The 18,222-nt window shown below is 38.0% G+C and overlaps 2 protein-coding genes across 2 annotated transcripts in view; one reads left to right on the plus strand and one right to left on the minus strand.

The window, feature by feature from the left end:
* Nucleotides 1-18,222, minus strand: part of LOC141776868 (phosphatidylinositol 4,5-bisphosphate 3-kinase catalytic subunit alpha isoform) — a 172,516-nt gene that overhangs the window by 57,815 nt on the left and 96,479 nt on the right. The window lies entirely within an intron of this gene.
* b3gnt5b (UDP-GlcNAc:betaGal beta-1,3-N-acetylglucosaminyltransferase 5b) lies at nt 3,785-9,915 on the plus strand. Its single transcript, XM_074650703.1, has 2 exons — nt 3,785-4,189; nt 7,735-9,915. The coding sequence occupies exon 2, from the start codon at nt 8,047-8,049 to the stop codon at nt 9,202-9,204; it is 1,158 nt and encodes a 385-aa protein (XP_074506804.1). The 5' UTR covers nt 3,785-4,189; nt 7,735-8,046; the 3' UTR covers nt 9,205-9,915.

An 18,222-nucleotide genomic window follows, 5' to 3' on the forward strand; every position in this document is an offset into this window, starting at 1 on the left:
TCTACATATTTTCTGATAGTCTGTGTGGGTATACTTGAAATAAGAAGCACGTACGCTGGTACTATGGTTTTCAAGAAGTATATCTATCGGGGCAAAATGAGAGGCCAGTGCACAGAGTTAAAAACACTGACCAGCTGAGTTTGCACAGTCCTGTTCTACATTTCTGAGTTCAAGTTTATTCATACGTTCGCCTGAGGCGCAGTTTGTGTTGGTTCAGGGGGCCTCACTGAATCCCCTAAAAATGCATCTATATTTTTTTATAAAAGCGTAGAATTAATAATTTATTGCAATTGATCAATATCGACCTTTTGTTGTCTTCTTATTGACAGAATAAGAAACCAACAAGATAAGAAGATAGATATGTGGTATTTTTATTAACTTATAGCCTAATAACGTCGGACACTCTCCGTCCATACACGTTAAATATGTCTGTTACGCCATGTACACAAACCACGTACCTATCAGCTGTTCGCTGCAGAACCGACTAGAAACGTAACCGCTTAAAAGATGGGTGAGCAGTAGTACTTGCTCTCTTCCGACATTTGTGTTTTTTAAACAGAAAACACAGGTTTTATACTGCGATATTTACTGAAAATGACATACAACACAGCAAACAGTAGCCTCAGTAAACTTTCAGGTGATCTCCCTCCAGCCAGCTGTCACCTTATTTAGGTGTTTGTAGTGAAATGAGGAGGTATTGTATCAGATAACTCCTCATTTGAACTTCACGAATCAGCCATTCTTCGTCCGTTGGAATAAGGAATAAATAGAAACAGGGCGTCTGACAAAAGTTCAGCTCAAAACGGTGTGCTGTGCAGCTCTTCGTCGCTCGCAGACAGTTAGTTCATTCTCACTGATGTTTGCTCGCTTTGCATTCCGTTTGGAGGTTGTAATAAATTGTATGTGGGAAGCACAGTCTGTGGTAACACAAAGAAGTAGTTTCATTCTAAAATAGGCTGTAACTTTGGAAAATACCCAGTTGATTTGACTCACTATCTCAATACTGTAAATTGGAGTTGCACTAGGAAGGGATCATTTCACGGCCAGTATGGAGAGGGGGAATCATAACAGCAACTAACGTACATCATGTTAATATTGTACTGACAGGATAGAATAGAATAGAAAATACTTTGTCTGCTTTTTCGTGTACAAAAAGCAGAAATGTCTTTGGTTCGCATGTGCAAAAACTGCTATTAAGAGTACATTAAAACAACATATCATCTAGACAGATCACATTAAAACATGTTCACATAAAAACACAATACACCAATAGGAGCTACATTACAGACAATAAATAAATCCAAAAAAACAGTAATAATCAACTGACAGCGAGTTCTGCAAGCATGAGTTGTGTTTCTGTTTGTGTGAGAAATTGTGCACAGAAGCTTAAAATACTTCTTCGTTTACACTTGCCTTGAAAAATCCCATGATGCATTAGTCATGTGCTCAGCAGGACCTGACTGTCTTGTACTGTAGTCTCATACATCTGTGACCTCCTGACAAGCATTTCTTCTAATCAGGTCACTCAGCGTATTTTTAGATATTCATCTACTGTACGAGTCGGTCGCTAAACTCTCAGGTGAAATTCTGGGCAGCTGCGTTGAGTGATGTTTGACTGTTTGGAGGCTGCTTGTTCGTCTCTGTTTGCACCGAATGGGAAGTAAGTGGAGATGAACCACCGTGACACATGTTCACACACTAAGCTACTTCAGTATCTAATCTATAACCACATTAGGGTTGACTTTGTAACATTATGGTCACATTTTGAGTCAATTCATCTGGTATATGTTGAGGTATTTTACTGGATAAGTGAAAACGTTAACCTGCTGGTGGTGCTAGAAGAAAAAGATCCATCCTCTGGACACAATGAATATCTGATTTTAAAAATTCATCAAGTCAAATTTCATGGAAATCAATTAAATAGTGTTTGAGACTTAACAAAACAAATCCTAAATGTGAATCTCATGGTTGTGCTAGATTAAAAGTCAGTCAGTCATTAGGATTCATCCTCTGGGGACCATGAATGCCAGTACAGACTGTCATGGCAATTCATCTGGTATTTGTTGAGATTCTTCTAGATCAAGGTAGGCCACCTTGTGCCTACTGTAGTTCACAAGACACAACTTTAACACAGATTTTCCGCTCCGTGACAGTTTTTGGAGCTCTCTGACAAAAGCCCCAGATCAGAGGCAAATCGCCGTTGGCTCGCCGCTCGCACATCTGCGTTCGAACGCCATGTGGGAACTGTTCAAAGACGCAAGCCGAGAGCCTCGCCGACACGAGCGATGCCTCGCAGACACATTCCAGATATCTAGCATGCTAAATATCTGGACCTGTCGGGGTCTCCGGCCACGAGCTACAGCCGATGAGAGCGGGGGACAGGAGTTGAATGGAAACCTGGGTGAGGAGGGCTCATCTTTAACAACAGGAACTTAATGTAGGTGTTGCATTTGCAACACTCAGCAAAGTTGTTGTTCTACCTAGAGGAAGATGGTGTAAAAACCACAATGACTTCAGGCCTCCCCCCTTATGAGACAGCAAGTTGTTTAGTATGAACTGTACAGCGATCTGACGCATTTCTTCAGATTGTTTTTGCGTCACACAACAGTAAAGAGATGTGTTTGGAAAGTATTTTCTAGAATAAAGTGTATTTCAGTTCTCTGACAGCTTCACGTTTTCCGTCACAAACAAGGAAACTCAAAGTAGGGAAATAGAGGATGCTTTGAATATTTGCTTCCTCACAAAGGTGTTAAAGTATTCAAATATCTGTTTCAAACAGAAAAGCCAGGTGCAGGACTTCCTTTTTTTGGTATAGAGGTTTGAAAGACTGACTTCAACAGGAAAAAAAACATGTTGCAACGAGCAGGAAGACACTTTTAATTACTCATTATTAGGGACGACCCGAATGCCTCAATGCTTTGAAGCTTCGACCGTTGCCATGGTAATCGACCTCCAAATCAGTATTCGAATGCTTCATTTTTTTCTTTTTTTTAATAAGTATGTAATAATAATGTATAAATCCCTAAATTGCCCATGAAATAAGGAATAATCCCACAACGTAATTCATTATTCATATTCAGCATGAATTATTATTAGTTATTCTCAGACGGATATCGCTGTTTGTCGTGTGTAGAGGCGCTGTTTCAGAGATGGAGTCAGACAGAAGAACCTGTCAGCCTGCTGCACCTCGAGGCTTCGAAGCCCAAAAAATGGTATTCAATGGTAATTATTATGTTTTTGGGTTGTCCATCTGTCCGACCCTTTCTCGTGAACGCGATATCTCAGGAAAGTTTGCTCCGGCTTGTGGGCGGTTCTTGTTATTTCCTCAACTGATCTCAACATGGCTGCCGGGTCACAAACTTTCTCATTTTACAGCTAAACAGTACACCACAAGATGTTTCTGAAAACATTTGAGGTGAGAAATAAGCATTACAGTAAAAGAATATTGGTTCATATTTGATCTGCGCTACCTAGTTTGATCGGAGTTTGCGAGTGATTGACAGCTGCTCAGAGACAGCAAAGCTCCAGCTCGGCTCTGATTGGTTGTTTCCCTCCGGTCTGTGAAATCTTGCAGATGCCATTAGGAGCACCGGAGGACACAGAGGCACATGATTTTTTTCAGATCACATGTCTCATGCACTACTGTCAGGATATAGTGACCGTTTTATAAAAATAACTTCTGAATAATAAAAAAAAAAAACTTCTTTTGAAAGTGCAGAACTTGAGTCAGATCTGTCATCCCGCCTTTTTTGATGTCACCCAGGCAGAGCGCAACGATGTGGCACAGAGGGCAGGCCTTCCTCTCATCATCATCCCCCCCCTTCCTCTCTCTGTACAACCTCCCATACAGACTGCAGACCAGCCCCACGCTGACAGAGGAGAGGGAGGGTGGGAGGAGATAGAGAAGAACCAAGGCAACCGACACATTAACAAGTAACTTACAGTCTACACACTGAGGGCAGAAGAAGGATCAGTTATAAACACTCAACTCACAGATGATTCTCACACAAGAGGGTGCGACTGTTTGATGAAGGATTGGTGGCTGATTCTGAGGAATGTTTTAACCTCCTGTCATCTTAAGGAAAAGTAAACTTCAAGCAGAGAGGAGGATCTGTGCAGCAGAGAAGAAGACTCAAGTGAGGAAAGGAAACTGTTGCTTGGATTCACACACATATTCTCTTTTTTGCCGGTGAGTGTTGAGTGTGATCAGTTTGTGTGATTTTCCCTCCCTCCCTCCCTCCCTCCCTCTGTGTGTGTGTTTCAAATCTATTTATACAAATGGTGACTTTGGAAATATGCTAGTGGGCTGGTTCACTTACACGCCGCTTGTTTTTAGATGCAGCTGAGACAGAGAGGTGAAGATCAACACTTGTATTTGTGGTCGGGGTAGTACAGCGCTCAGATAGTGAGTGACAGCAGAGAAGCCCTTAAACAGGACGTGAAAGTGGCAACACCCTCTGTCAATAATCTAAACACAATCCATCCTAAGAAACTACTTGTAGCCATTGCAGTAATCTAAGGACAATTGTAAAGAAATATTAAAAATAGGGAAAAAAGTTCAAAGTAGAACAGACTAGAACATAACATCACATGCTGGAAAAAGGCCACACTAATTAGGCACAGTCACATTGTTGGCTGATGACACTCTGCACCTGTCACATGAGGCCTGTCCCTTTAGGCGTCTTTATCAGACAATTCTGTTTACTATCTATTGTGATTTTTGGTAACACTTCATTTTACAGTTCCGCAAATTTCATGGTAATTAGGTGATAATGAGGAAGTAACCTATTTTAAATTTCTTTGGAACTACTGCCAAATGACCCCAATATTTACCTCAAAATGTATCGAGAAATTACTTTATTATAAACATAATTTAATAATTATATGCTGAAATAGCATATAATCGTCAAGATAGGTCCCTTAGGCTTGAGAAGCGGATGTGCGCTGCTCTTCATCGGAGGTGGGGAACCAAAACTAACTTTTTCTACTTCTGATCAGGCACAACTCTCACCGTTGTGTGACTTATTGTCTACACAAATGTAACCTGGTAGCTAATGTAATGATTCAGGGAGTTTTTTTAAGAAATTCCAAAGAAGTTATTTGCTAATTATTATCTATTTATCAGCAGACATGCAAATAAAGCATATCAATTAACTTTGTATTCTTTTCCTGGAAATGTATTAAATAAATTACCAGCTATTGAGAAATAGTGGAATAAAATGATTAAATAATGTTTGTAATAAAGTAATTTTCGATACATTTTGAGGGTAATTATTGGGGGTAATTCGGCAGTAATTCCAAAGAAATTTCAAATAGGTAACTTGCTAATTATCATCTAATCACCATGACATTTGTGGACCAGTAAAATGAAGTGTTACTGTGTTTTATTAGACAAGATAGTCCGCTCTCACACATAGACTGATATTATATGTATTTATATGTTGTTTTTCAGGAAGTTACAGCAGCATGTCTTACGACCAGACCATGACAGCACATTTTCATGCAAATCACATAAAGGCTGCGTGCAAAAAAAGGCATGTTATGGGCCTAGGGATCTGGACATACCTCGTCCTTAAAGGGCCAGTTCATCCACATTTTTTAAATGGTATCTAGCCACACAGATAGTTTTAGTGTGTCTCTAGGTCCTTACAAAAAAGAAGTATACTTCAAGTTTATTTTATGAACTTAAGTATAGTTAAAAAATAATCCCAAGTATACTTTATGTAATAAGTATACTAATATCAATGTACTAGTAGTATACTTGTTAGTGCACTACTTCAATACTTCTTGGGACTAAATGGCCCACTTTTTAATTTATAAAAGTATACTTTAAGTGTAAGAGTAGAAAACATTGAGTACACAACTAGTTTAAATCCAAGTTGTATTTTTTACTGCAACTATAATATGAACTATACTACAAGTGAACTTATAGGTATGCTGTTAGTTTACTAGTTATGTACTTGTAGTCCACTTTTTAGTTTACGAAAGTACACTTTGAAATATACTCTAAGTAAACAACTTAATAGTTTTTACTGCAAGTATACTTGTTAGTTTTCTTTAAGTTAACTTATAGTACTTAGCCAAATGTACTCAGTATAAGCCAATTTACTTGGACTTTTCTGTATACTTGCCAAGTACACTTAGACTTTTTTGTATACTTGTCGGTAAAAGCTAGGGATAATAATTTTGTTAAGTATCTCTGATAAGTACATAAAAAGTAATCTAAAAGCATACTCTCTTATTTTAAGTTTAAAAGAAGTATACTAATAGTACACTTGAATAAACTTATTTTTTGTAAGGTGGATCTCTCCCATGTCCTCGACACAAAGAAGGTGAATGAACATGTGGCGTTTAAAACATTAACAAAGTCAAGAGCAACTTGTTTTTTTGCTACTAACTGTGGACAATTTTCATTGTAACTTCTTTCTACTGAAGAAATAGTCCCTCAGAAAATGGTTTACAACGTGTTCTGTGAATTATCCAGAGTAACCGGGACATTGTCTCTTCAAAAATTATGTTTCTATTGAATGTTTTTTAATAATTTTAATTGTAGATTGTGCATGAGGGACCTCAGAGGCCGATATATATGAAAACCTACACATAAGAACCCTAAACTATGGTTAAATAACACAAGAGGAAAGTGAGAATATTTGGGTGAACCATCCCTTTAAGGGTAAGACATGACCAGTCGTCTGTCCCCATTACATGCCCATAAATACTCCCTTATACGCCCATATTCATATGTTACATGTGTGGGTCGTAGTCCAGCGAGTAAATAGGCTTATCTCTATATTGGCCAGTAAAAAGCCTTCATTTTCTATCTAATCACTGACAAGAGTAAGCATTTATATATGCTCTTATGACAGGGACGCTGTAAAGTAAGGCATATGGCCCAGCCTGGAAGAGAGTGCTATATAACAATAATTGGATGTAACAGAGGTGAGGCAGAGTTTCTCATTATCAGGCGGAGAGAAAGGAGAGCCATTCTGAGCCAGTGACCCCATTAGGCGCAGGCCATCCAGTGATGTTTAAAAAGCTCTCGGGGTGCGGTGGGAGTCCCAGGCCCCGGGCCCATCATGATCCCCCCTCGCTTTTAGCCCAGCCGCGGCCGGAAGCAGGCTATTCTCGTCCCGCATTGTGCTGCCGAGCTACTCTGACGTTGTCCATTGTGTCCGACCAGCTTTCCATGGCTCTCAGCGGTTTCAGTGGGTCTGCACCTTAAACCCCTCCATTATGGACGGGCTTGCATTGCCACATTTGCTGTGTTTGCTTTTGCATTCAGTCGACCCGTCCCTTTCACCCCCCACCCCACCCGCTAACTTTTGATTTTTTTCAGCTAACGTTACTACTCTTGCACAGAAAACACTGAAAACAAGCGGGTGTATCCGAGTTCAGAATGTAACAACCACAAAGAAGTCCCGGTTTAGTTTCAGTCGTGTTACTTCTGAAACACTGTGTGAACGATATAAATTAAAGTCGTCTCTTACTGTCTTCCTTAATCTATTTATGGCCATTACAGATTGCTGCACATGAGACAGCATGTCATAAAAATACAAGCTTGCAAATTTTTACCCAACATGACATTGTTTCTAAATAGGGAAGCTATTGGTCAAGCAGGTAGTAATTAAACACGTAATTTTTACATTTCACTTTCAAAATGCCAAGCAGCACATGTGTGTTTCAACGTTCATCGTCACCACAGTACGTGTGCTCTCTCTCTTCTCGGTGCTTTAGGACGACGGCTTCATGGGTGAAAGATGAATGTCCAGCTGTTGGGCGACTGTGTGAGTGATTCTGCTGCGATGGAGGGCGTTTCCCAGCACACCCCGTGGACTCCCGCCGCCGCCGCCGCCGCCTATGCCTCCTGCTTAATGTGGAAAGCCTAGGATGGAAGAGCCACCAAGTGCTGCTCTGAGGCACTGGAACAACGCTCTCGACTTCCACAACCTCAACCGTCTCGCCTCCTCATTCGCAAGCACAACCAGCTGCTTTGCTGCCGTCACCAACCAGACAGGGACCACCGCCACCGGGTGACAAGACTCCAGGATGTTCGTGAATTTCCGCCGGATACGAAAGTGCCAGTGTGTGCAGCTGATGACCACCTGCCTGGTGCTGTCAGTGATGATGGTTTGCTGGGAGCAGCTGGACGACAGCGTCGTCAGCCACGTCAAGTCCTACTCCTTCCGCTACCTGGTCAACCGCTTCACTTACATCAACAGGAGCCTCACCATCCCACGGGAGCAGGCCAGGAGCTTCAGCGACTTCCGCTACCTGCTGAACCACCCGGACAAGTGCGCCGACAAGGACGTCCTCCTCCTCCTCTTTGTCAAAACGTCCCCGGAGAACATTGAGAGGCGGAACGCCATCAGATCCACCTGGGGTAATGAGACCTACATCCAGAACACCCTGGGAGTGACAGTCAAGGTGGTGTTCGCCTTAGGAGCGCCTCAGGCCAAGAAAGACGAGCCCTCATGGAGCAAGAGGAGCAGGGTTCAGGAGCAGCTCGTCCACGAGGACCGTCTCCACGGCGATTTGATCCAACAAAACTTTCTAGACTCCTTCCACAACCTGACCCTGAAGCTGATCCTGCAGTTCCACTGGATGCACAGCCGCTGCGCACACGCCCGCTTCCTTATGACCGCCGACGACGACATCTTCGTCCACATGCCCAACCTGGTGACCTACCTGCAGGACGTGAGCAGCAGAGGCGTCACAGACTTTTGGGTCGGTCGCGTGCACAGGGGGGCGCCGCCAATCCGCAGCAAAGACAGCAAGTACTATGTGTCCTTTGAGATGTATCCGTGGTTGTCGTACCCCGACTACACAGCCGGGGCCGGGTACGTCGTCTCCGGGGACGTGGCGGGCAAAATCTACCAAGCCACACTGACCCTGAACGCCTCTATTTACATAGACGACGTGTTCATGGGCATCTGCGCCAACTCCGTCGGCGTGTCACCGCAGGAGCACGTCTATTTCGCAGGGGAGGGCAAAGCGCCCTACCACCTGTGCATCTATAACCAGATGATGACCTCACATGGTCACGTGGAGGATATCTACGACTTGTGGAAGACGGCGACCGACCCGCAGGTGAAGCAGAAGACCTCCGGACTCACAGGGAGGCTGTACTGCACAGCCGTGAAAATGGCGCTGCTTTGTAAGCCGTACTATTTTAACACCTACCCTTGCAAAGCAGCCTATTTGTAGTATAACGTCAGGTTTGTGTGTGTGTGTGTGTGTGTGTGACAGAGAGAGGGGGAGTGTGTCAAAGGTCATATAGAAAGGAGGATCATCGCTGCGAATATTACCTCAGTCCTTTCAGTCGGACACCCATGTCAAAACACTGGAGCATGTGTTCTGTGTTTCCAGAGGCAAAGAGACCAGATTCATGTTTGTTTGAAGATGCTGTTTACATGTCGTCCCAACTGAAAGCCACTTTGCTCAAAAATGGGATTTTAATTGATTAATTAATTTATTTTCAATCTCAACCAGTTGATTAAAAGAGTATTTCCTCCTTGTCTTGGACTTTATTTCCACTGCTGTGACGCACACTACTCAATAAACAACTTTTCTTAACACAAGGCCATCTGTCTCACTGGCATTTACCTATTTTATTACCTTATAAGTAAAATGCAGAAGTAACACATCTGGGTGTTAAAAATATACAGTCAGTCAGTGATGTGTCAAATCTAAAAATGTCTCTGTGTCATGAAGTGCAAAATTCCTCACAGTGAAGTAGAGTAGACGTGCAACTGAGAAGACTTTACAAACAGTTCCTGTGCTGAAAATAATGATGATGTACTGATGAGCAACAAAGTGTGGGCTCTAAATTTAATATTTTCTTGTTATAAGATTTCTTATTGTAATTAAGTTTGTGAAAAACTTTTTTTTTTATGAAATAAAATCTCGCAAGTGAAAGTCAAAGTGTTTTATTATTTCTTTTAGTGGTAGCGACAGTAATGTCAGTTGGTTGGCCAGGAAATGATTGACCGTACAACGCTTCAAATAGTTTCTTAACATCAAGGGCACCAATTCATTTCAGAACATCACAACCACAATTTCACTTCTTTGGTAAAAAAAACACTAATTATGCGGTGTGACCCAAATTTTTTATCCTATAAATTAAATTCTCTAAACATTCGAATCACACAGCGACAACAAGACTTCAAGAAGTGACTGTGTCTGGCCAAGAAACAGTCACATAACACTTACTTTTACTACTCGAATGTCTGTACTGCCAGCTCTGTCCAAATGTAACTAAATCCGTCTACAAGCACCTCCAAAGCTCTCTTTTTAACATGCTATACGTCATTTGTTAAATCTGTACCAAAAAAACAAGTGTAAAAACAACAGATTGTGGTTTTATAGACTGTGCATTTAGTCAAAAGCGAATTAGTGTATTTCTAAAAATGTCAAACTATTCCTTTAATCTGGATATTTATTCAACAATTTATAAAACAAGTTACTAAATGGAACAGCTTTTATTTCCAGTAAGTTTGATTTTGCAGCAAATCTCCTGGTGAAAACACAGTACAGAATCACACACAGACATAATTAGGCCAAGGGCCTTGAAGGAGGTTATGTTTTCACCGGCATTGGTTTGTTTGTTTGTTTTCTGTCTGTCTGTTAGCAGGATTACTCCAAAAGTTTGCGATGCATTTGAATGACATTTTTTGGAGGGGTGGGGTGTAGCACGATGAACAATCCATTAGGTTTTGGTGGCGATCCGGATCATGATCCGGATTCAGGAATTTTTTTAAGGATTCCAATCAGCCTGTGCATTAAGACCACAGTGTATAACACATGGGCAGTGTAACTTTCCCTTGGAAAGGGAGGAGTGAGCGGAGGGGTACTCAGTCGGTTGCAATCTGCAACCACACCACCAGATGCCGCCAAATCCTCCACACCGTAGCCTATTTTTAAATGTATTTTTTTTAATTTGTCATAAAGATGACGTGTGCTGAGTGTCCACTGAGAACTGTACAACTGTTAACAGAACTGACCTCTGACCCACAGACATGTTCACTGTCATAACTTAAGTTTTTACACTTTGACCACATTTGGTTTAGACGGGAACACTGAATCACAATCCAGTGTGACTACAGTACGAAGCGACGCTCTGAAACCATGTATGTAAGATGGCAAATACCGCACCAATCAATGTGTTTGCCCTTCCTCTCCATGGCAACAGTTTGATGAGCAGCAGGGCGGTTGGAGGTGCTACATGATCATGATTAGAGAACAAGGAAGTACTCCATTTACTACACAAACACATCTTACAAGTGAAGGAATGGACTTTGCCAGAGTTGTGTGTGCTGGAATACTGCTCACTATGATTTCGATTTTTTTTTTTTTCCATCTGACATGTGATACGTAGAGCCAAGAATACCCCCGGCATGGGCCAGCAGCGTCCTCCGGGTGTCTGATCCACGGAGGCATCTGGCACACTGCTAACAATAATAACTGAGGCTGGTCCAGTGTCAGTGCTCAACGGACACCAGATAAATGTCATAAACCGCAACAGAAATACAAAACTGGTGGTCACTTTTCAGTTGTGTGACTGATTAAATCAGGCCGGGGCAAAATACTGAACCCGAATTAGCATTTCAGACGGTTATATAGGCCACTCACACATCACCAAATTGTTTTTTGTTCATTCCTTACAGTATTGTATATCAAATTTCTGCCGCAGCAACAGCCAGGTTTCCTTTCTGAGAATATTAAATTTTTTTTAATATCACTAAAGTGAGCGTCTCAGTGTACCTCACTTCACTTCGACTTGCTGTGAATTGTCGATATGTTTATTTATGCCACCTCATCCTGAAATGTGATGTTGCCCGGATTAGCTGTTCTCCAAACAGCTGCTCTGTTTCCAAGGCAACACATAGAGAAGAATAATTCACACAAAGGATTTAGACAGGTCTAAAAACACAACCAGCTGCCTACATCTGTTTACTGAACCGCTTGTTGGTATTAAGATATAGACATAAAGATGATTAAATATGCAATTATATTCATTTAAATTAGTAAATCTGTTAATTTCATATACAATATGTGAGTATAATTCTCCTTAGAGATATAAACTAGTTGTTATTTTTAGATGGACTGGAAGTGATGAGGCCCATGAGGAAACAGCCGCTGATTTTAGTCATCAGAACAATGAAGCTCATCAAGGGGTGGCTTTGCAAAATAATTGTGTTGACAAAGTTGACATGCTAAATATAATTGCAGACGGTACTGGTCAATGCGCCTGTTGAGCCCCATGGGCCAGCTATAACTATAGCTTATTAAAAAAGGACTTTAAAGAGATAACCTATCTCAGAATATGATGTTTACACAATTTATCTAGCGCGGTTTAAATGAGGTCAATTCCAGTGACCTAAAAAAGGAATAGTTTGACATTATTATACACTTAATCGTTTTCTTGCTTGAGAAGATTGACACCACTCTCTGTACGCTAAATATGAGGCGCTACAGCAAGCAGATGGTTATCTTAGCATAAAGCCTGGAAACAGCAGCTCTGTCTGACAGCAACAAAAAAATGTCCAGTCTTTATGCTAAGCTAAACAGCTGCTGGCTTTTTCATTCAGATATGAGAGTGATATCAGTCTCCTTATCTAACTTTCGGCAATAAAACCAAAAAAAAAATTTCAAACTATTCATTGAAGGTTGATATAGGAGGCCCAAACATACAGCTGTATTATTAGGTAGGCCTTTTATTATTAATTATATAATATTAATTTTCATGGCTCGAAGAATAGATATTCTTTTCAACAATCAGATTTTTTCTGTTACTTACAAATGAAACCATTTATTCCAAAAACCATATGGGCTCCAAACAAATCTGTCTGAAAAAAATCCTATAACACATTTATTTATTTATTTATTTATTTATTTATTTATTTATCTATTTATTCATCTATTTTTTTTTTATCTATTTATTTATTTACTTATATTTATTTATGTATGTTTATTAGACCTTTTGTTTACTTTTTATTTATTATATCAGAAGGAAATAGCAGACTGATATAGGACATCATATTGTAGGAACATTCACTTCTCTTATTTGCAATACTGATAGAGAGACTCAATTTAAGATAATAAGGGCTGTATAATTTCCTGACATTTTGTACACATACCATTTTTTAAAGATTTAATGAAACTATTTGCTTTGATTATTAAATATGTACTAAAAATGAACATAAAAACCACATCATTTCACAACTTCTTACTTCACAGTCTCACGGTTACCATTGCAGCAATGCAGCCGACTCGTGAGACAAGACCAACGTGACAAAATGTGGCTTGTATTTGTTCCTCCTTAACAGACACTCACTGGTTTTACGTTTTGCAATTTGTGTCCTAACTTAGGTTATTTTGAGACATTAGTCAAGACTTGAAGAAAAACACCAACATTTCATTCACTGTGTGCCTTATAAAGGTCAAATCACAACAGGGGTTATGGGGGATATTCATATTCAGTTTTTATTTGTGATCTTATGTTGAATAAGCATTTACTATCACCACATCTACTGTGCGAAAAACCTCCATAGGGCTGTGTGTATTGATGCAATTATAGATAAGTGAGTACAGGCACAAATCCTCAAAAGGGATTCCGTTTTTCAGATACCCGAGGAAGACAAAACAAAACAAAACCAGGTTTTTGTTTCATAATTTTGATGATAATGGTCATAACAAAAATATTTTATATTGCAAAATAAAGCAAAAACTGATGAAATTGATCCATATATTGACTCACACCATATAGGTGAAAAAGTGCAGCATAAAGCCACTCAACTTCCATACCTTTATTTATATCTCAGGTAAGACTGACTCCATACTAAGACTCTTCATGTTGGTTCCATATTGTTTTTATTTCTTTAGCAGTCTTCTGTAGACTTTTCACCTACTAATCAAACTGCAAAAACTCTAATAATAGAGAAAGATAATAATGGTATTTGTGACTTGCGACTGTAAAACCACCAATAAATTGCATTGCAGAGGCATTTGTTTTAATTTAGTCAGCTAGTATTTCTAAGGTTTCTCTGGAAACAGCTAAAGTGAGATGATGATTGATGGCATTTATCCCACATTTAAGCTGTTGCTGAAGTTACCTGTGGAAAATAAACTAATGCTCTTTAGCAATGATTATTTAGTCTTTATTTAATCTTCTGGGTTTATCTGGAGGGATGATCAGAATAAAATGTCCAGAACTAGAATCACTTTATTTGACCAGTATATTAAACCAATAACACAGCAGTGTGATGGACAGTCCAAGGTTTCAATTAAATGTTGCACGATGTTTAACTGAATCCCTGACAATGTGAGTGGCCTACAGAGTAGTAGAAGTTGGGGTCATTTAATTCCTTATACAGAGAATAAACCATTTCATGTTAAATCAACTCAGCCTTTACTCTGGCGCCACCCTCAGGACAAACTACACTTTATTTTGTATATTAGAATAGCTAAGTTTGTTCTCAATTTATTGTGCTGGGGGAGGAATTACATTTTTTTGTTGCAATAAATAAATATACTGACAAAGTTGTTTTGGAGGCAGTTCAGCTGCTTCACACCGAGTGTAACTTTCAACTATTTAAGAACATTCATGTTAACCCAACATCAGTGAGGGTAAAATATGTGACATAACAAAGTATCATTTAAATATCAGAGTTTTTTTTTTTTTATTTAGCTGAATTCAACACGAAAGCAGTCAAGTCAACTTTGTAGGACCTATTCCACACAAATACTTAACATTACATTACTTACATAACTTTATACAGTGTGATCATTGTCAGTGCGTTTTTTTTTTATAAAAACAATAACTTTGTGTATTTCATATGACAGGAAAGGATTTTCAGTCTTTCTGTAAATTCAACATCCACCTTTGAAATCACATTCGTATACTGCATATTAATATTTGAAGTCCAGTATAGGCTACTATTCCAAACATGAATATACTGCTTTATATTTATTCTGAATTTTAAATCATAATAGTTTGTTGCACTCCTCAAGCAAATTTTGAAGGAATCTAGTAGCATTACATTACATTCATTTCACCATTTGGATACAACACAAAAATCGCATGAACCATGACATTTGACTTTTTTATCACATACTATATTAATTTTATGGCATATGCCTTTTTTCATGACATTTACATTAAGTGTTTTTTAAGGCATATTATAATGTTACATTTTCTGACACATATACTAAGACATATTTTTTTTTATGACTTTTTACACGACATACTATGCTATTACATTTTGTACGACATTTATTTTTTATGGTATACTATAATGTGACGTTTTCTATAATATTTTTATGGAATACTATATAACATTTTTCTGACTTTTTATGACATACCATATTATTTATATGGCATACTATACTATGACATTTTTTATTACATAAAATATTTCTTTATGGCATACTATAATTTGAAATTTTTCCTGACTTCTTTGACATTTTTTATAACATACTATATTATTATTTTTTATGCATACTATAATGTGACATTTTTATGACAAACTATTTTTTATGGCATACTATAATGTGATATTTTATGTCATACTATATTATGCCATTTTTTTATGACATACTATACTATGACATTATTTATAACATACAATATTATTATTTTTTATGGCATACTATGATATGACATTTTTTGACATATTGTATTTTTTTATGTCATAGTCTACTATGACTTTTTTTCTGACATACTATACCATGACATTATTCATAACATACACTATTATAATTTTTAACAGCACACTATGATATGACTTTTTTTACATACTGCATTTTTTTATGGCATACTATACTATTACAACATTCATGTTTTTTGTTTGTTAATTTGAATTACCAGGGTGATTTATATTTAATATTTATTAAAAACATTTTACACTAACTTTCAGGTTTCCCCCTGGCTTTTTAGAGGTTAACCACAGAGACAAATAGAGGGCCGTGAACACTTGTGATTGTAAATACACAGGTCATCGCTTTGCTTTGTATTGCCTTTTACCTCAGATTTAACAGCAGTGATTTGTTGTTAATCCCTAAACATAATATAGGAATTAAAAGGAAAACACTGTTGTTGATGTTGTGCTTCTTTTCCTTTATGTTTACAAAATAACTACACTTCTGCGTACGTTGAAAGTTTTATTTTGAAATGATTTACCGGAAGTGTGAGTATATCTGCATTGACGTCACTTTGACTGATTTAATGTCGCAGTTCCCTTCTGTCACCACTAGAGGGCATCAAACACACGGGATTTTAATCAACATAGAGCTAGACTCTGGAACTGCTAATTAAAATATATCTACATTATTCAGGTTAAACAAATGCTGATTTTATTTTATTTTTCACTGGTAAATTAAAATGTCCTTTTTCTAACTTGACCTGTGTATTTAAAATCATGAGTTTTAATATCCGCCATTGCAGACTTTAGTAGGAATAATACAGTTGTCAATAATGATTATATTCTTTAGAGGTATCAGACATTTATATGTTAATAATAATATCTGTATTTCTTTTGTATACTTTGTTTTAAAACAATATATAATAAAAATATGTTGAACCCCCCCACCCCCCCAAAAAAAACAATATAGAGCCCTGCATCATGTTACATGCCAAGAAAGTAGACATTTCCCAGAAGTGTAAGTAATATAATAATATTAATTAATATTATATATTATTATTATTATATTAATATTATAATTAATATTTCAGTTCAGTTCCAGTTAAAAAATACTCTGGATAAGATTAAATAATTACACTAAATATTGTGTATTTGTCATATTATTATTACTTATGGCCAATCATTGCCATGACAATTCACTGCCCTCCCGAGTTGAGCACGTGACTTACACCTCTGTGTACGTTGGACGTTTTATTTTGAAATGATTTACCGGAAGTGTGAGTATGCTATAATGTCTGCATTGAATCTACTTTTACTAATTTAGCAGTTCCTTGTTGTCACCACCAGAGGGCAGCAAACACTCGTGATTTTAAATACACAGATCAACATCTCCTAGCATCAACATAGAGGTAGACTATACGATGACATTTTTATGACTTTTTAAATGACTTTTTTGATTTTATTTTTATTTATTATATTATTAATTTTTTTTGTGGAAAATCATATAAAAAATTTATAAAATAAAGTAATATAAATTTGTTTTTATGATATACTATATTAATATTTTTATGACATATACTATGACCTTTTTATGAGTTTAATGACATACTATACTATGCATTTTTTTTTACGACATACTATATTATTATTTCCTTATGGCAAACTATACTATGACATTTTTCATAACACTAAACTATAACTTTAATGACTATTTAATGACATACTATACTTTGACATTTTTTATGACATACCATACTATGACATACTAATACTACAACAACAATAATTGCTACAACTGCAACAACTTCAACTACTACTCCATTTACTACTTACCAAATATTTGTTCCATGCGCTCCAGTTCTCGTCTCCTCCTCCTTTTGTTTATTCAGCAGTCTGGATAGAAAACAGAGACATTTACACCAACATTTACAAAACATAGAAAGTCTCTCCTGCTCCAATAACAGACCCTGGTGCACCACTTTTTAAACAGACTATTTGCCACAGTCTTCATGGAAGACAGATCAAAACTTTGTACAACACAAAACGAAGGTGGATATATTGGGTCTAACATTGATAATCTGATCATGTAATCACAATGTGCCGTGGGTAATGATGGAAAGGAGTTAAAAGTGACTTACATTTAAAACCTGTATTGCATATATTGCATAATAATGCTGATGTTTGTATTAAAAAACAAAAAAAGACATTGTTAAAAAAAGTGACTTACATTTAATTACATTAATTTTCGACACATGCTTCTATAAAAAAGGCTAACTTCCAGGTATATATCTTTAAAAACACAAATAAGAATCAAGTATCAAGAGAATAATTTGCTTTACTGGTGTTTCCTTACTCTGTGAGTTTGTCCAGCATCGATCTCGTCTCGGAGGTGGCTGAGCTGCTTCTGATGAGCCTCCCAGTGGTTCTCTGCTCCTCCAGCAAACATTACTGACACAAAATATAAAAATCATATCATTTGACTGTTGCAGGCTCCAGCTGTATACAGATGTAGTGTTTTTCAGGTCCTCTTCTCCGACCAGTCTGCTGCTCCTCCCTCAACACCTCACGTCTTTTATCTGAGGAC

This window comes from Sebastes fasciatus, chromosome 11 (assembly GCF_043250625.1).
Source record: "Sebastes fasciatus isolate fSebFas1 chromosome 11, fSebFas1.pri, whole genome shotgun sequence".
Classification (NCBI taxonomy): domain Eukaryota; kingdom Metazoa; phylum Chordata; class Actinopteri; order Perciformes; family Sebastidae; genus Sebastes; species Sebastes fasciatus.

Excerpts from the sequence above, each read along its gene's own strand:
- b3gnt5b (XM_074650703.1), top strand. The coding sequence starts at position 8,047 with ATGTTCGTGAATTTCCGCCGGATACGAAAGTGCCAGTGTGTGCAGCTG.